The sequence below is a fragment of the Orycteropus afer genome, unplaced genomic scaffold (genome assembly GCF_000298275.1).
Source record: "Orycteropus afer afer isolate SDZICR_OR568_19922 unplaced genomic scaffold, OryAfe1.0 scaffold00104, whole genome shotgun sequence".
Classification (NCBI taxonomy): Eukaryota; Metazoa; Chordata; class Mammalia; order Tubulidentata; family Orycteropodidae; genus Orycteropus; species Orycteropus afer.
The window spans coordinates 7,421,685-7,441,803 of record NW_006921691.1 but is presented as its reverse complement, the minus strand read 5'-3'; the positions used below and the strand labels follow the sequence as shown (position 1 = coordinate 7,441,803).

The window sequence follows — 20,119 nt, the reverse complement described above, 5'->3', positions numbered from 1 at the left end:
TGTGGTAACTCCATCCTTAAGGTCTATCCCTGTTCAATTAGCTACAGCACACCGTCAGTAACTGACTGATGGTTGCTTCCCCTCCCCTATTTTGTTTATACAATCAGCTTGGTTTACTTTGTAGATGACACAAAGTTAAAGGAAACAAAATTTGTGCCTTGTAATTTCTCTCTGCCTTACTCTCCCTCTAGCTCTAGAACTCAAGTTTTGTGCTAATATCTAGATTTAGCCAAGAGGCTTAGGTTATTTATTTCTTTAATATATAAAATTTTGCTCTTACATGATTCATGAAGAAGTACAATGAAATAATTGCAGGGGTAAAATAAAAAACAAACGTATTAAAAGGCAATGAGCAAAATGAGTTCATAGCAAGAATACTTTAGCCATGGTTGTTAAAACACGAACAAGTGCCTGGTGATGATAGATGTCTTTGTAATCACCAGTAAATCTCCATGAGCACTCTGTACTTCCAAGTCTTTTGTTGTTTTTCATTCTCCCCCCACCTCTCTTGTTGGTTTTCCAGGCTCTTTTCTAATCTAGTTAAGGTGAAGCGGAACAAGGTTGTCCCTTTGGAGGAGCTATTCTTGAATGTGCTCAGACTTGTACGCTTGGCTTGTCTGATCATGTTTCAGGAGGGTCTGCAAACCCTGGCATTTCTTTTGGTTCTCTACAGGTTCCAGGTAGCTCAGAACAAGGCACCTTGTTCAGATTCCAGCAGAGGGGTAGCCAATTTGGCCGAGGACCCAGAAGAGAAATGCCTAGATTCCTTTTCTCTTCCTTCTTCTGCTCCTGTGCATCATTCCTGGATATGTGAAATATTGATGGTGTTACATCCTTTCTCCACACCTCTGCATTCTACCTGGGTGAAAGGGGAGCGGGACCCTCTGTACCCAGCCATTATCTATCAGCAGTTTCTTTTAGCTCTTTCAGAAAGCATCCTGCCTTATTCTCACCAGGCAAGTTCAGAGTGAGCCATATTATCATGTAGGTCTGGAGAGAGAAATGCAATGATACATGAGGTAGACAAAAATTAAGTTGCAAAGACTAGATCATGAAAAACTAATAATAGAATGGTATGGAGATTGCGGAGATGAGGGAAAGGATATGGAACAAGAGAGTTGCTGTTGTTGTTATGTGTCGTCAAGTTGGACCCGACTCATAATGACCCCTCCTTGGGTTTCCCAGGCGGTATCACTACAGAAGTAGATTGCCCAACCTTCCTTCCGAGGAGTGGCTGGGGGCTTTGAACCACGACCCTTCTAGTTAGCAGCCAATTGCCTTAGGCACTACGCTACCAGAGCTCCCACAAGAGAAGAGATCCCAAAAAAGAAGAAACAGAAAGTCAACATCATGACAAGGAAAATTCCCAATAAAAGAAACATTGCCAATGCTAGCTAGTGACTTATGGTTTCTGGGAAGTTATGTCTGTACAATCAAGTTCAAATGTAACAAAATAGCTGTGTTCCTTGGATGTGTTGTCAAGTCACCTAGTGCCTTTGTCTCTGTCTGTGCTTCTCCAGGCAATGTGTCTAGGTGTGTCTCCCGAGTTTAATAAAGTACCTGCCTAGCACATGGTGGGCATGCAATGAACATTTGTTACATTGGTGGGATTTGAAGAGCAACCACATGAAGGGGGTAGAAATAAGATATATAAGACTATTTTCATGATTATCAGCTAATTCATAGATCTGGAACAGTGAAAGAAAGGTTATTTTTATATATAAAAAAAGAAGTGAGCGAGATAGTACTTGGGAATGACAGGTTATAGAGAAGCCAGTTGTGGTTGCGTTGATTTCCACTCATGGCCACCCTGTGTGTGAGAGTAGAACTGTGCTCTATAAGGTTTCAGTAGCTGATTTTTCAGATAGATCACCAGAACTTTTCTTCCAAGGTATCTCTGAGTAGACTAGAACCTCCAACCTTTTGGTTAGCAGCCAAGTGCATTAACTGTTTGCACTTCCGAGGGATTCCATAGGTTTTAGGGAAGACAGCAATGACACTAGACTTTAAAAGATGTTCAGGAAAAAAAAAAAAAAAAAGGGACCAGGTCTGCTGGTCTGATAGAGCCTGACGGAACCACTGAGACTATGGCCCCTAACTGTCCTTCAGGTCTGGAATTGAACCCACTCCTTTGGGTTCAATTCCAGCCAAACAAAAGAGGCATATGAGCTGAACATATACATTAGGCAGATACACTCCTCGGACAATCATGGGAGAATAGAAGTGCTGTGTATGCACAGGGAGACAGCTCAGAGGGCAGGAGTGCATGGGAGGGAAGGGCATAGGGAAGAAGTAACTATGGGGAGGAAGTGGGAGGGGAACTGTTGCATTGTGGGAAATTGCAGTCAATGCCATGACACAAAGTATATGTGAGCCACTATATGGAAAGTGAATTTGCTCTGTAAACTTTCACCCAAATCCCAATAAAAATTTAAAAAAAAAAAAAAAACAGTGTTCAGAAAAGTGTCAAAAATGTGTTGCCTGAATCCTAATTGGGGCAAGGACTTTCAAAGACTTTTAGTCTTGCCTGTTTTTCCCCTTTGGTTCCTTCTTTAAAAACAAACAAAAAACACCTTTTTATTTTGAAAATGTTCACACCTACAGAAAATTAGGAATCGCAATGAGCACCCATATTATTCCCTCTTCAGTTTGGGAAGAGTTGAAACTTTGCTGTGACTTCTGCACCATCATGCCAGGTCTGCATCCTGGCTGTTTGTTGCCTCTTCAAGATGGTCTCTGGGTCTAGGAGTAAGAGTAACATGTTGAGAATGAAGCCCGGTCCTTGTTTGCAGAACAGCCGCTGGTCAATTGTTGCTTCTTCCTCTTTTGGCAGTTGCTTTTAAAAATGTTTCTAACCCTTTACCATCATCCAACCCATGTGCTCATCTGTTTTTCCTCCCAGAATTTATCCCATGCAGTAGCTCATTTAAACATCACAGTGTCCATATGAGTCAATAGTCATTGTCCCTCCTTCACAGATGAGGAGGCAGAGGGCTAACTAGATTAGTGACACAGCTTGTTAGTGGCAGAGTCAGGACTTAAATTCTAAACGGGTGGCTTCAAATTCCAAATGCTGTTATGTAAAGCAGAAGTGTCAGATGGAGGCAGTTAACTGTGTGGCAGGGAGAAGGCAAGAAAGGGAGGAATGGTTCAGAGCTACTTATCGTGTTTTACCTTACATGGTAAAATCACCAACACAACAAAACACAGCACACTGCCGCCAATTCGGGTCCGACTCATAGCGACCTCTCCTTGGGTTTCTGAGACGGTATCACTACAGAAGTAGATTGCCCAACCTTCCAACCACCAGTGGCTGTCAAGTTGATTCTGATTTATGATGACCACGTGTGTGTCAGAGTAGAACTGTGCTCCATAGGGTGCTCAGTGGCTCATTTTTCAGAGGTAGATCTGCAGCCTTTTCTTTCAAAGTGCCTTTGGTGGGACTTGAACCTCTAACCTGTCAGTTTGTAGTGGAGGACATTAACTATTTGCACCACTCAGGGACTCCACCCTACGTGGTACTGATCTTTTTCTTGAAAAGCTGGCTCCAAAGTCCCCTGTTCCACAGCAAGTTATCAAGAAGGCAGTATCTCTTTAAGGTGACTTTCAGAGATTATGTGACCAGAAACCATACAACAGAGGAGGTTTGCTGTACACTGACTGGTACTTAACTGAGCCATGGTGAGGAGACTATGCAGTTCTTACCAACATAGGAATTAATTTGTTAAATCGTGGAATGTGGTTTCTTTCAGATGTTTACCTAAAGCCTCCATCTGCTTCTACATATAGATAGATGAGAGGTTCAGAGGTGTCCTTGGGTTTAGTATTATCTGTTGTTGTTGTTGTTAATGTGCCGTCGAGTTGGACCTGACTCATAGAGACCCCTCCTTGGGTTTCCGAGGCAGTATCACTTCGGAAGTAGATTGCCCAACCTTCCTTCTGAGGAGTGGCTGGTGGGTTTGAACCTCCAGCCTTCTGGTTAGCAGTCAAGTGCCTTAGGCGCTATGCTACCAGAGCTCCTAGTATTATCTGAGACATGGAATTTTGTACTTGGCTGTGTCCAGGATTGTACTGTTGTACAAGTAGACACTTTAACCTGATTTCAGTCTATGCTTAATTTTATTCTTGGGGTGTGTGTGTACGTGTGTGAATGTGTGTATATTAAGCATTACCTCTTTCCTGTGATCATCTTTCAAAATGCAAGGAACTTAAATATATCAGTATTTACTTTTCTCATATAACAAGAATTCAGAGTGGGCATTTGCTGCTGGCTTGAGGATGTCAGGTTTGAGGTCTCTGATATTCTCTGGGCCTGCTCCTCAAGGTCCCAAGATGTCTGCTACAACTGTAGTCATCACGTTGGCATTCCAGGAAGAAAAGTGGATGGGTTAGGGGGAGAGACTAAAATGGCACAGGTCCCATATGAACGAGGCTCCTTTAAAGAATTTTTCAGATACTCCACATTGTATTTCCTTTTCTACGTCTGAAATGGAGATTGGGAAAAAGTCTTTCGAGAGGAATTTTTCTGCCACCAACAATATAGAGGTTCTCTTAGTAAAGAAAAAAGGGAAAATGGATGTTGGAAGGCAATTGGCTGTCTCTGCCGAAGCCATATATAAAAGACTTTTCTGCCAGGTCTTTTTCTGAACTTACTTGTTCCACTGATCTCTATCCTGGCACCAGTATGACACTAATTTAATGATTATAACATTTTTATCCACTTGAAAATATGAAGAGCTTGCTTTTGCTTTCTATACATTTGGCATGTAAGTTTACTTAGACATTCATTAATAATCTTTTTACTTCTTTTTTTCTTTATTATATTAACCTAAAATAAAACTTACATGTTAAAACCTGTCATCTCAATTGAAATCATTTCTAGAATGCATCCCTGTAGGAGATGCCAGCTGGAGAGTTTCCTGGCATTGACTCATTTCTAGTTTTGACTTTTGGTAAGTCATTTTACATAAAATGTCTGCTTTTCAAATTCCAATTTGGGCAGAATTTTCCTGAGCACTGCAGATTTTATTTTATTTCTGCCAGCCCTTAAGCTTAACTTTGAATTCCTGTGTCTTTATTTTATTGTATCTTTGTATGCCCATGAGCTTTCAGACAGATGATATGTAGATTTTAAACCAAAAAACACTGATCATTGGTGAAGACACTCAGGAGTTGCCAATCTTGGATCTTTTAGTAGAAATGCAGAAATATTGACGTGTCCATCTCAGCTCCCCACAGTATTGGCAGAACACAGAAAACAAAAAAGCAAGCTGTTTTGATGATTTAAAAATGAGTGTGTCTAATCCATTAATGGAGAGTGTGTCCTGGCCTTGAGCATTTCTGATGCCAGTACAGTTGATTTACATCTGTTTATCTCTGTGCTGCCTTGCCAGTGTAGTTATGGGCATGAGGGATACCACTTTAAATGCACATGTGGAACCCAGCGTTACCTAGGGAAACCTGTCCCTCTTCTGCTGCTATATAACCTGTGAAGAATCAATTCTGGCCAGTATAAAATATGCAGTTAGCCACATACTATAAAAATAAGTACTTCCAGAAACTTCTGGAAGAAAATCATACCATATAGACCTTGAGTAAAGAAAATGTTTTTCTTTCCAGTGCATTTAACACACATATTTTACAAAAAAAAAAAAAAAGTTTTTTGATTTAGTTTTTCAAAACTCTTTACAAAAAAATGAAGCCAAAATACTCTCATTCACATTTTAATTTTAGAACATGAAACAATATATTTTGATTCAATGCTGAGATCAGTTAAGTGAGGAAGGCAAAGGAGAAAAGGACAACCCAAGAAGGAATGTACCCTTGCTGTTTGGTAATTCTTGAGAGGCAAAGATCAGGGCTTCAAACCGTCCCAGTTCAGTCATGGCCAACAAAATGAAACCAAGATGGACCAGAATTTGCAAAATAGGAGTCCCTGAAATGATAACAAAAATGGAAGAATTTACAGGCCAATGCCCTGCTAGAAACTCAATCTCCCTCTTAGAAAACAAAGGCAGGGTACGCACTACATAGCAACCAAATCTCTTGACAAGCAGAGTTCGAAACAACGGGGACCTGCTCAAAGCCGGCTTCTCCACTTTGAATGTGTGTCACTCGTCACACTCCTGGGAATAATCTGGTCTCCTGTATTAGGCTCTTGAAAAGGCTCCCTATATCTCTTCTGAGTCTCCCATTCCAGGACTTTGACCTGTAATTTTTCCTGTTCAGGTTATTGTTCCAGGTACCCACATTTTACAAATTCCAGTCTGTTCCAGTTTCACTTCATTGACAATGACTGAACCGGAAAGAACTAGTTCAAAGCCCTGGCAAAGATCTAATACATTAATTAACTTTTTGTTTGTAGTCCTTTATATCTAAAAAGGAAAAACACTTAATATAGCTTTTTTCATGCCAGCCAAAATTTGAGGGCATACCTGTTCTTCAAATTCACCTTTTTTTTCCCCCCAAAATTTTCAATACATAAAAATTCTTAATGTTTTGTTCCATGATGAAAATCACAAACTGCTGCAAGAGAAAAACTTTTTTATTTAGTAGCACAATTTCTGACCTATTCAACTTGCTGATAAAGGTGTTGTTCAGCTAGATACACAACAGATCAACTTTAGATATTTGCCCTATGGACCAAATGAAGTAAAGCTCAGGATCAAGTCTGCCATCTCCTAATTGGTGCCACTACCCACCAGCCACTCCTCGGAAGGAAGGTTGGGCAATCCTACTTCCGTAGTGATACTGCCTCGGAAACCCAAGGAGGGGTCGCTATGAGTTGGGGCCGACTCGACGGCAAAACAACAACAACAACATAAAAAGTTGGCTGAATTTTGCACTTTGTACTACACTGCTACAGCCCAAATTTCCAAGTCTCTGAGGAACCGCCTTTGAGTAAATACATTAGATGTGGGTTTCCCATTTCTCACATGACCTTACACAACCCTTTATTCCTTCCCAAGCCTGAGGGGCTCCAGTACCATTACTAATTGGAAAAATTACAGTCTGAAGAGGTGGTTGATAGACTAATTTTAATGCCCAGCATTTTCATCTGGTGGCATAGTGCCTAAGGTATTTGACTGCTAACCAGAAAGCTGGCAGTTCAAACCTACCAGTCACTCCTCGGAAGGAACACTGAGCAGTCTGCTTCCGTAGAGATACTGCCTCAGAAACCCAAGGAAGGTTCACTATGACTTGAATCAGCTTGATGGCAATGTTTTTTAACTAGAAAAAGAAATTCGAAAAATTATCGTCTTGCCTTTCAAAATTGTCAGAACCTTGCAGGTAAAGTAGAACTTTGTTTAAAGAAGGTAGTGACCATAGTCATTGCACTTGTATGGTAAAGCTAATTGTAATGGTAAAGCTGTCAATTGTGATACCTTCCGCTTGTTGTTGTTGTTGTTGTTAGGTGCCGAGGAGTCGTTTTCGACTCATAATGACCCCATACACAGCAGAATGAAACACTGCCCAATCCCGCACCAGCTCCATGATCCCTGCTATACTTGAGCCCATCATCCCAGCCACCATGTCAATCCATCTCGTTGAAGGCCTCCCCCTCTTTCGTCAACCCTCCACCCTACCAAGCATGACATCCTTCTCCAGGGAATGGCCCCTTCTGACAACATGACCAAAATAGGTGAGACGAGGTCTGGCCATTCTCGCTTCCAAGGAGCATTTCGGGTGCACTTCCTCCTGGACATATCTGTTAGTTCTTTTAGCAGTGCATGGTACTTTCAGCATTCTTCGCCAGCACCACAACTCAAAAGCATCAACTCTTCTTTGGTCTTCCTTATTCATTGTCCAGCTCTCACATGCATACGAGGCAATTGGAAATATCATGGCTTGTGTCAGGTACACCTTAGTCCTCAAGGAAACATCCTTGCTCCTCAGCACTTGAAACAGTTCCTTCGCAAAGTTCAATCGCGAAGGAACTGATACCTTCTGCAGGGGCCTCAAAGTTCCCATTGGATGAGGGGGCATCCTATTCCCCTGAGCTAAGAAATGTGATCTGAGGGACCGAGCTTTGGCAAAGACTCTGGTTGAGGATATGTTTTGTGACCTCACTGTTCTGTAGCATCTTCAATACCATTTTATTTACTCCATATCCTTGGGGATGGCTTTGCTGAACATGGATGCTAGCACAAGTCATTACAGTTCTGCAATATCTGGAGAAGAATTGCCAGAGGAAAAGATTATAGCTTCTGCAATGGCCAGAGTTACAGAAGCTGTTTAGCTGATCGTAACTGCACAGGATTAGTTGAATGTGCTCTTCTTAGACATCTTTTATGGGAATTCTTTGCTAACTAGGAAACATCCACCCACCCACTGCCACTGAGTCATTTCCAACTCATAGTGACCCCCATTAGGTTTCCGAGGCAGTCCAGAAGTCTGAAAATTAACTATCTTCCTGCCTTTCAAAATCCAAAACAGTTGTATGTTTACATAATCCTAAAACTTCAGGAACAATTTATGCCCCAGACATTAATGAAAAAGAATGTTATCAAATAGCCAAAATAAAATTAAGGATGTCAAAACGAGGGGAATAATGAATATACTATTGTATTATTTTAGAAAAATAAAACTAACCCACAACATATTGTTAACTCTTTCCCAGTTTTCCCAGGAAATTTTCCTCTGGTGGTGAAGTCGCTTTTACCTGACATTTGCATATGAATGACCTTCGCATAGACCTTTCACATACATTATGTCATAATGACCTTCACAATTGTTCTGTGGGGTGGACAAATTTATCCTGTTTAACAAATTGGTAAAAAGACTTGCCCAAGATTTAATGACTTCCCCAGGATCACTTTAGGAATTTTTTGTCATTATTATTGTGGTGAAAAAAAAAAAAAAAAAAAAAAAAAAAAAAAAAAAATATATATATATATATATATATATATATATATATTTCTTTTTCTTAGAGGCAATTCAATAATTTCTAGATTTATAATTCAGTTGATTACATTCATCAAGCTGTGCATCCATTAGAAATGGTCTCACTTTAGAAATTTTTGATAGCAGAACTTTTAACTTTTTGCCCCTGCAGGGTGTGGAATCACCTTGCAGAAAGCAATTTAACTTCTGTTCTCCATTCTTTCTAGCCGACTAACACCTGAGGCTAATTAGTGGGGCTGACCAGACCATCTGGAGCCTGATGCTAACTAAGCCTCTGGAGGAATGATATAATCTATCATGGCCACGTGGTGAGGCTAAGAGCCCTGAACCCTGAGGCTCAGATGGAATTTCCTGGTTGGTGATCATGCGTTGAGAGGGTAGCACGTCCCTATTTGGGACATGGAAGCTCTGTGTTGTGACCGCTCTGAGACCTCACCCTATGTGTCCATTGTCTGTATCCCATTTTGGTTGTAATAAATCTGTAGCTGTAAGTATGATATACTTTCTGTGAACTCTGTGAGTTCCAGCAAATTAATGAACCCACAGGAGCAGTGAGAATCAGCAAGGGCTGGCATCTGCCTAATTAGCTGTCTAAAAGAAGGTGTCCTTCTAACTTGTGAGCTCTGACCCAGCTCTGGGTGACTAGGGCTGAAGATAGTGTCCCTATAACTTGAGAGCACTAACCTAGCTTCGGGTGACCGGAGTTGAGAGCAGGCCATGTGAGTGGCAGGTGACGAAGATGAAGAGGTGGGACGTTGAGGACTGGATCCATTTCTGTGCTTTGGGAATTGGATTCATGCTGATTCTTACCACACAGTTAGCAGTGAAGATGGAATGTCCCCACTGTGCCTTTCATTTAGTGCATGTCCACTGAGGCGGCTACCATACGCCAGATGTGTTTGGTCCTGGGGCAGAACAGTGAACAAGGTCTTCAGGGACCTTTTGTTCCTGTCAGGGAGACTGACAACAAAAAAAAGTAACTGCTGCTTGTGATAAGTGTGTAGAAGAAAACAAGGAGAATGGTGGACAAGGGAGAAATTTGAGAAGGGTGATTAGGGTGGACCTGAGGAAATATTTCTTCTAAAACTTGAGGGATAGGAAGGGGCTGGTCAGGTCAAGAGCCAGAAAAGTGGTTTAAACATGGGAACAGCAAGTGCAAAAGTCCCAGTATAAGAAAGAAAGAGAGGTGTTCTAGGAACTTTCAGGGGATTGGTATTGATAGAGCTTAATTCGCAAGGGTGGAATGAGATGAAGTCAGAGAGCAAGGCAGGAATGGGGACTGGCAGAACCTAATGGTTGGAAAGGATTTTGGATTTTATTCTAAGTGCAGTGAAATCCCAGTGAAGGGTTTTAAGTGTGGAGGGTAATGAAAGAGAATGATGTGATTTATGTGTTGATGAGATCATTTTGGCTACAATACAGCAATGGATTAGAGGAGAGCAAGGGAGGCCAGTTAGGAAGTTATTCCATGTCCAAACCAAACCCACTACCATCAAGTCACTTCTGAAACATAGTGGCCCTTTAGGGCAGAGCAGAACTACCTCATAAGGTAAAGGCTGCCTATCTTTACGGAAGCAGACTGACTCATCTTTCTTCTGTGGAATGGCTGGTGAGTTCGAAATGCAGACCTTTTGGGTAGCAGCAGAATGCTTTAACTACTAGTTCAAGCAACTGAGAGGATGATGGTGTTGATTATTGGGATGCAGAGTACTTGAGGAGAAACAGTTATGCTAGTAAAATCAAGAGCTTTGCTTTAGCTGGACTAATTGAGATGCCCAGGGGAGAATGAATGGGGCAGGCAAAGAACAGCCAAACAAGGAGACTGAGAATGGGCAGGGAGAGGAAAGGAAGATGGGAGAGTGTAGGACACTGGGGGCGGGCACTGCAAAGGTCTTTCAATAAGAAAAGTGGCTACTTTGAAGATTGTTGCTGAGAGAGAGAGGACCCTTAGGAAGGGATAGATAGATGTCACTGATGTGGCAACATGAAGATTTTTTTACTTTGTTCAGAGAAGATTCAGTGGAAGGAAGAGTGGAGCCAGCACTAACTGCCACTATGGGATCCTAGATAGGAAGAGTAGGGGGTCCCTCCTCTTGAGTGGGAGCACATGGATGCATAAACTAAACCAAACCCACTGCCGTAGAGTCATATCCAACTCAGAGCGACCCCTCCTTGGGTTTCCGAGGCAGTATCACTACGGAAGTAGATTGCCCCATCTTCCTTCTGAGGAGTAGCTGGTGGGTTTGAACTGCCAGCCTTCTGGTTAGCAGTCAAATGCATTATGCACTACGCCACCAGAGCTCCCACAGATTATGAGACAGTGCCTATCTATATATTGAGCCTTTTTGTTAAAAAGCAAACAAGAAAAAGTGTTTATTGAAAACAGCCTGGAAGGACATACTGTCCACAGAATTTTATTGCCAGATGGCAGATTACTGAGACCTTTATTTTCTTTAGAATTTTCTGACTTGTGATTTTTTTTTCCCCCTAAATGAAAGTGTTTGCTTTTATAAACAGAAGGGAAAGCCTTTTACTTTCCTTTTAAAGACTATAACCTCTAATTCTTTGAGGGCTGCTTGTATTGTATTACTGACCCAGTCGTGTCATTCTGGTGTTTTGCGTACTTACTGTGTTTACCCACTCACAATCTGATGGTGATTTGTCTTTGCAGTCTTACCAACAATGGAAACATAAGGTCAGTCAGGCAAGAAACTTGTCTTTCTGCTCCTTTGCAAGACTCTCTGTGGCTGTGGGGGTGTTGAAGAAATGCATGTTGGCTGAGTCATCCTCCCACCTCATGGTCTTATTCCAAAACATTATCTGGGTTTGGTGATGAGCATGCCATGGGGGTTGGGGAGGCTTGGAGATCAATAGTTTTATTGAAATCAAGGAGCAGTAGAAGGACATTAGCTTATTCAACTTGATCAGGATTTTGTGTGTGTGTGAGAGCTCATCTTTATATAGTGATCTTACGTGATGTCTCTTCTTTGTAAGACTTTAGAAAAAACCCAAATTCTGGCATTTCAAAATCCACAAACTCTTCCCATCCTGTGGCACACAGGGGGAGTATCCTCCACACGGAGAGAGATTTCTGCCAGACAGTTCTCTGAAATAATTAGCCATTCTCAGAGAGCCCCAATCGTGTCTTGGGTAACCACAAAAACAAGGGAATCGGGAAATAATAGGTGGCAGGATACAAGAGGAGAATAAATAGATGGCAGAATTCTTCAGCATCAGCTTGCTTTCTTTTCCTTTAATCGATTCTTTGGCTGGAAGATTGACTAATCTCCTCATTAGCACACTGATTGCAGCCCCCTCACTCTCTCTCTCTCTCACACACACTCTCTCTCTCTCCAGGAAGGGCATGGAATTTATCACCCAGTTCTCCTCCAGGTTTCTTCTCCGTGTAAACAGAGGCAGTCCCCAGTTACAAACAAGATCTGCCCCTAAGTAGGTCTTTAAGTCAAATTTGGTTCTTTAGCCTTACTTTACAACAAGAAAAGGCTCAAAGCCTTGCCAATGATTTAAAAGCTGCACGTGGCAAGTGAAAGTGATTGTGATGAAGAATTAGTTGTGAGTAGGGCTTGGTAAGGAGCTCTGGTAGCGTAGTGCCTAAGGCACTTTGACTGCTAACCAGAAAGCTGGTGGTTCAAATCCACCAGCCACTCCTTGGAAGAAAGACTGGGCAATCTACTTCCGTAGAGATACCGCCTCAGAAACCCAAGGAGAGGTCGCTATGAGTAGGGTCTGACTCCACAGCACATAGCAACAAGAACAACAGGGGTTGGTTCAAAGTGAGAGCGAATGTACATAACAACAAGCACAAGTCCTCAATAAGGCGGACTTCAGAACTGGGCATTTATTATAATCGCTTAAACAGAGTAGAAGGTTTTATGGTGAGTTCAATTATGGTTTGATGATAATTTCTGTTCCTGTTTTAGGACAGTTAGATTAAGACACAGTAAAGAGAAAATTTAGTCAAAGACTAAAACTGTTGTGGAAAATATAGTGTATTTTTTCTTTATATTTCAAGAGACAGTATTGTGCAGAGGGCTAAGAGGGCATCTCTGGAGAAGCCTATCTGGGTTCAAGTTCCAGCTTCAGCACTTTCCAGCCCTGCAGCCTTGACCAATTTCTTAATCTTCGTAACATCATCTGCATAAAATTGTCTAGTGGTTTTCTTTCTTTCTTTCTTTTTTTTAATTAGTCAAGTCTTGTGTACTAGAAAAGAAAAACAAGATTTAGATTCAGGCCAGCTGAGCACAGACGAAGGAGAGAAAAGGCATGTTAATCTTACAAGGGCTCTCTGAGCCCTCACAGCTAGCTAATCCCCATTTTGAGGTCAGTGGAAAGTGGGGTTCAGCTGAGGTTTCTAGTTTGATCAAAGTCACACAGATACTAAGTGTTACTCAAGGGACTCAAATCCAGGTGTGTGGCATCCTGAAGTCCAGGCACTTTCTTTTTCATTCTTCCCAGTGTCTCACTACCTGCATGAATTACTGGTAAGAATAGCAGGTATGCAGGGACAATTGAAGAGGGACAGAAATAGAGGTAACAGAGCCCATGTCATCTCCAAACATGAACAACTGGGGCCTCATTCTTGGTGCTCAACCTCAACAAACCATTTTCAGTGCTTTTCTCCTGTCTCCTTCCTTCCAATCGTCATTTATTTTTATTTCAAAAATGTGTTATAAAACATTTCAAACAGAAACAAGGACTAGTATAATGAACCCCCATGTGACCATAACCTAGCTTCAAAAAATATCAACTAATGGCTAATTTTCTTTCTTTCTTTTTTAAAAAATCATATTATTTCTTATTTTTAAAAATCCCTTCACTCATATCAAACCTGTCTCTTAATTATCCATCTATTTCCCCTGCTTTCCCTTCCTTCCATCTTAATTTAACATTCTCCCTCCTTCCCCGAGAAAGGAAGCATCTTTCTTCTGTAATAGGCCTGAGTTTTAAAATTGCTGACTTATGAGTTAGTTGAGACTAAATGGCTATAGCCATTTAACCCTGAATTCAATTATACCCACTCAACTGGCATGTAACTTTGTGCTTCCTTTAAGCCTGCAAACAATGCCTATGAGAATTAAGAAAAGAAGATGGTTTGGGAGAAATGTTTCATCCAACATCCCTGTTGTGAAGTTAGTGAGGAGTAAGCTTTTACTGAATTTCCAAATAGACCTTATTTCATCTGAGCTATAGTGATTTGCTATCATTTTCTTTTCCAGTTCTACAGTAATCATTAAGAACTCTTACCTATATGTCCATAACTCCGTAACAGGTTGGACTGCTTTGTCAGCTGGGCAAGTGGGTGGGGAATTACCCCTTCTCCCATGGATGGGAAATTATTTGTAATGTAAGACTACTTCCTGCATGAAAGCACCTGCCTGCTTCCTGCCTACAAGCCTTTAAGAGGGAAAGAGCAGCATGGTGTGTTTGTAGAAGGTTGCATTGCTGCCCTGGTCTCCTAGGAACCATGTGGCCAGTGTAACTGCCAGCCTTAGCTGAGCAGACTCTGGTCAAACCTGGGTCAAAGCTCAGGAGCAGGTTCCTATCCCTTCAAACCCAGCAACTCTGGGGTTTGCACAGACTGGGCTGCAAGTGGGAAGGAAAGAGAGGTCCAGTGCCTACCCACCTGCCTGATGTCAGAAACATGCTCCCCTACTTCCACCTCTTCCCACTCCAACCTCCCCCTTCACTCCCTACCTGTTGCCCCCTCAGGGTACAGATCCAGCTGTGAGGGACCTAGGCCTGTCACACAAACTTCCAGCAGTTTGCAAAGATTCTGGCTGGAGAAAAGCAGAGCTGAGGTCTTCTCTGATCTCCTGACTTTTCCTTCTCAGTTATTGCCCAGAATAACTTGCTGACTTCCCACCACGGCTGGGAAGTAGCCAACAGCCACTTTTAAGACTTGACAAAAAACTCATTATTCACAACAAAAGGTTTTGCACCTTCATACCTTTTTATTTCTAACTTGGAGAAAGGAGTAATTTTTAGTTAAAGGAATTTCTTGCCATGGTAAGCAGGTGAACAGTTTTATTTTACTTTGGGAAGGGCTGGTGGGGGTGCTGCTCCTTTCCCCATGTCTAAAGTTGTCCTGAACACAGCAGGCTCCCCTCCTTGAAGATGCCCAGGATGGAAGAAAATGGATCAGAAGGCAATGTACCTAGATTGTTCCATCTCCCTCACCTTCTTTTTAATGTAACTGCCATCCCTGCCCTCAGAAACTCAGATGTGGGCCTGCACAGCCAGTTCTCACAGGAATTGTCACTGCATGCCTCCACCTCTCTCATCCCCCAGTGCCCTTTGACCTTCTCTCTGGGCAGGCAGCCATGTCTCCTAGCTCAACTCAGACTATGAGCTCGAGACTTGGAGTCAGGATGTATGTAATCCACCCCTTCTCAAGGAGAGGTGAGAAGCATTAGTGGGGATCAGTGCACAGGAGTCTGGGAAATCTTGGTTCTGGAAATGGATCAAGGAGGTAGTCTTTGTCTTTTTAGGTAGGTATGAAGACGACAAGTAAATACTCACTGCCATCAAGTTGATTCTGACTCATAGCGACCCCTCCTTAGGTTTCTGAGGTGGTATCTCTGTGGAAGTAGATTGTCCAATCTCTGGATAGCAGTCAAATGCCTTAGGCACTATGCCACCAGCTCCAACAATTAAATAGTACACAAGTTAATGGTTCACATCTGACACCAAGTTGTAAAAGGAAAAGTGATTTACTTTATTTCTAACTTTCTAAAGAGGTTTGCAAAGTCTTCCAGCTGTCATTTATGATGACAATTAAATAGTACATCATAAATGACAGGAGAACTCTGGAAGACTTTGTAAACCTCTTTGTTTGGTGTCAGATATGAACTATTAACTGATGCTAATTAGAGATTTTGCAATCAATAAAGTGAGAAAAGAAAATGTAAAAATTTACTTTGGATACAACCTAATTATAGGGAGCCCTGGTGGCACAATGGTTAAGAGATCAGGTGCTAAGTGAAAGGTTGTCAGTTGCAACCCACCAGCAGATCCGTGGAAGAGAGATGTGGCAGTCTTCTGCCAATGATTTCATTTCACTTGGATCCATAATTAACACTCAAGGAAGCAGCTATCAAGAAGTCAAACAACATGTTCTTTTGGGCCAATTTGTTGTAAAAGACTTTAAAGTGTTAAAGAGCAAAGATATCACTTAGATGACTAAGATGAGACTGACCCAAGCCATGGTATTTTCAATTTTCCTCATATACACACAAAAGCTGGAAAATGAATAAGGAAGACTGAAGGAGAATTGATATCTTTGAATTATGGTGTTGGCAAAGAATATTGAATATACCATGGACTGATAGAAGAATTAACAATTCTGTCTCGGTAGAAGTACAGCCAGAATGTTCCTTAGGAGTGAGAAGATCCAGAAGTAGAGAAGAGCCAGAGTAGAGCACATCCTTGGACCCAAGATCCCTGCACTGGACCTCATTGGCAGAGAGACCAGCAGAGACATAGTGGCATCAGAACTGAAACACCAGCACAAGACAAAGTGACAGGCTTGCCGGCCCACTGAGTGAGAAAGCTGAGTGCCTTTGGGCAGGAGGCTTAGGAGCAGAGTGGATGCACCTAGGTGCATCTATCAGCAGAGCTAAAAGATCTTTGTAACACTTTGCCCTAGCATGGCAGAGGCCAGGCTAAGAGGGCAAGGCCCAAAGAGAGGCATGCCTGAGGCCATGGCCAAGGGGAGGCTGTCCTGATTGAAGAATTGTATCCTGAGTGTTCCTGAACCTGTATTGTAACCTGTTACTTCCCTAACAAAACCTATAATTGAGAGTATTGTCTTTGAGTTCTGTGTGGCCATTGCAACAAATTATGAAAGCCAACAGAGTAGTAGAGAGTGCCATGGGAAGGATGGTAGGTGTCAGAATTGGTAAAAAGTTTGGATGGTGGTGTATCTGACTTCTACCTTATAGTAATCAGCCTTGGGCTGCTGATGGTGATCTGTCTCCCCTTCCTGAGGTCAGAGGATGTCCCCCTCATGTCCTTTTTGTAGTGTCTTTACATACACACAAGATCTTCAGGGTCATTCTCAGAAGTGAAGTTCTTTGTCAAATGGTGGGTGTATTTAAAACAGTTAGATATACCAAATTACACCTCCAGGTAGTTTTTTGTTTTGTTTGTAATAATATTTTATTGCATTTTAGGTGAAGTTTACACAGCAAGTTAGAGACTCATTTAACATTTTTATACAAATTGTTCCATGCTGTTGGTTATGTTTTTCACAATGTGTCAGCATTCTCATTATTTCCATTTTGTTTCCATTAATCTAACTTCCCTGCTGCCCCTCTTTACCTTCTCATCTTTGTTTTATGGTAAATGTTGACCATTTGGTCTCATATGATTGATTATGTAAGGGAGCACAGTACTCACGGGTAATAGGGTTTATTTTACAAGCCAATGTGTTGTTTGGATGAAAGGTGACTTCTGGGAGTGGCTTTTGGAACAAAAGCCAATATCTTAGGGTGATAGTCTGGGGAAGGGGGTTACTCTGGTCTCTATCAGACCTCCAGACAGTTTTTACATTTTTACCTACTCTCAAAGTCAGATTCTCCTCATTTTAAGGGCTAAATTGTTAATCCTTATGAAGATCTCTGTGAGGGCTAACAAAATGGAAAATATAGGAAATGTGCATGTTTACCAAAGTTTCAAAATCTGTCCAAATTTTTACAGTTTGTAATACCTTTTCATAACTCCTTTGTGTGTGTGCCCACTACTCTTATTTTTGAAAGTGTAGTTCACCAGGCTTTCCCCATCTAACTTCAGGCCTTGGACTAAAAGATCCAAAGGAGGACTCAAGATGGACATTCCTTTTGGCCTCAAGTGGGCTATTAGCATCTCTGAGGACCTCTTGATGACATCTAATTCTCCAGAGCTCTGCCAAACCAGAGCACTCTCTCCCCAGATACGCTAAGCAGAAGTGCAAATGGTATATAGTGCCTTATTTTAGTTTACATTATTTTTCATTCTTTTTGGCAACAATGCTCTCAAAATTAAGTTTAATTAACATAGCAAAATATTATCATTCTACATACTTCCATTTTCTTATTGCTGGGTTCTTTCAAGAGCAAGAGCCTTGTTTTATTCATATTGGAGCCAAGCATTGTGCCTGGCATATGGTAGGTGCCCAGTGAACTGATTTTCTCATAACATGTCAACTGAATTATTTCTTTCTCCTCTTACAGAATGAAGAAGTTCAAATGTTGTTTTAAATACCCACTACAACAAAAAGTTTTCATCCTGTTTTTAACTCTATGGCTGTTCTCCATATTAAAACTTCTAAATGTGAGAAGACTCCTCTTCCCTCAAAGAGGCATTTATTTGGTTGAATACTCCTTAAGTACCTCACCTTTTGTAAGAAACAGATATACTCATGTGAAATATGAGGGCAGATATGAAGTTAACTGTTCAGGTGTCTATGAACAGGAGCCTTTGGAAATTGGCAAGAGTCTGGAAATAAGAAGAAGAGATATCATCGACTTGGATGATGAAGATGTTGTGGCCATAACGAGTGATTGTGAGGTTTATCAGACCATAAGAAGGTACCATCAAAAGCTTGTTTCAAGGGAGGAGAAAAGATTCCCAATAGCCTATTCTTTGGTTGTTCACAAAGACGCCATTATGGTTGAAAGGCTTATCCATGCTATATACAACCATCACAATATCTATTGCATCCATTATGACCACAAATCACCTGATACCTTCAAATTTGCCATGAACAACTTAGCTAAGTGCTTCTCCAATATTTTCATTGCTTCCAAATTAGAAGCTGTGGAATATGCCCACATTTCCAGGCTCCAAGCTGATTTAAATTGCTTGTCAGACCTTCTTAAGTCTTCAGTGCAATGGAAATATGTTATCAACCTGTGTGGGCAAGATTTCCCTTTGAAATCAAACTTTGAATTAGTGTCAGAGTTGAAGAAACTTGATGGAGCGAACATGCTGGAGACGGTGAAACCACCAGACAGTAAAAAGGAAAGATTCACTTACCACCATGAACTCAGACATGTGCCTTATGAATATGTGAAGCTACCAATAAGGACAAACATCTCCAAGGAAGCACCTCCCCATAATATTGAGATATTTGTTGGCAGTGCTTATTTTGTTTTAAGTCGACCATTTGTTAAGTATGTTTTCAACAGTTCCCTCGTTAAAGACTTTATTGTCTGGTCTAAAGATACATACTCACCTGATGAGCATTTTTGGGCAACCTTAATTCGGGTACCAGGAATACCTGGAGAGATTTCCAGGACCGCACAGGATGTGTCTGACCTACAGAGTAAGACCCGCCTTGTCAAATGGAATTATCATGAAGGCCTTCTCTATCCCAGTTGTACTGGCTCTCACCTCCGAAGTGTATGTATCTATGGAGCAGCAGAATTAAGGTGGCTTATAAAAGATGGACATTGGTTTGCTAATAAATTTGACTCTAAGGTAGACCCTGTGTTGATTAAATGTTTAGCAGAAAAGCTTGAAGAACAACAAAGAGAATGGATCACTTTGTCTTCAGAAAAGGTATTTATGTATAAAAATCCCACAGTCCCATCATTATAGTAAAATTATGATGAAAATAAGGGTGTCTGATTAACAGTGTTAAGATGTATACAACATCAGGCTTAGTACCATTTGAACTTAATCCTTTCATAGTTTGAAAAGTGTTTAAAATTCCATGCATAAGGGAAGATGGCCTATCTTGGTGATCATTACACTACAGTTGATTTTTTTTTTTTTTTTTTTTTTACATTTGTTTTCACTTGTAACCTCACTGAGCTAAATCACAGATCTTAAACACTCAGCTAGATATTTACTGAGCACCTACTGTATGCCAGGCACTTTCTTAGAAAGCATGTAAGAATTAAATCCAAGTTGTAATGAGTTCCAAAATGCCCTCGAGATACAGTGGCTTACTCTAATCACACAGCAACCTTAGTATCTTTAGATTGTTTATATAACAATCAAGACTCTTGTGAAAAGCTTTTTGAGTATATGGTAATCACGTAACCATATGAACCACTCATTTCAGAATAGTGTTTAAGTGCAGTGACAAACACTCCATTTGTCTCTTAATTCAACTAGTTTTCTTTTTTTTTTTTTTCCCTTAACCACTTAGATACTAGGAGGTGAGACCTGACTACCTCAAAAAAAATTATCTAATTTCCTGTTTGCCAAA

At 41.2% G+C, this 20,119-nt stretch overlaps 1 protein-coding gene across 1 annotated transcript; it reads left to right on the top strand.

The window, feature by feature from the left end:
- Positions 1-18,135: 18,135 nt before the first annotated feature.
- Positions 18,136-19,503, top strand: GCNT4 (glucosaminyl (N-acetyl) transferase 4). Its single transcript, XM_007943370.1, has one exon. It carries the CDS (start codon positions 18,136-18,138, stop codon positions 19,501-19,503), a length of 1,368 nt encoding a protein of 455 aa, XP_007941561.1.
- Positions 19,504-20,119: the final 616 nt, after the last annotated feature.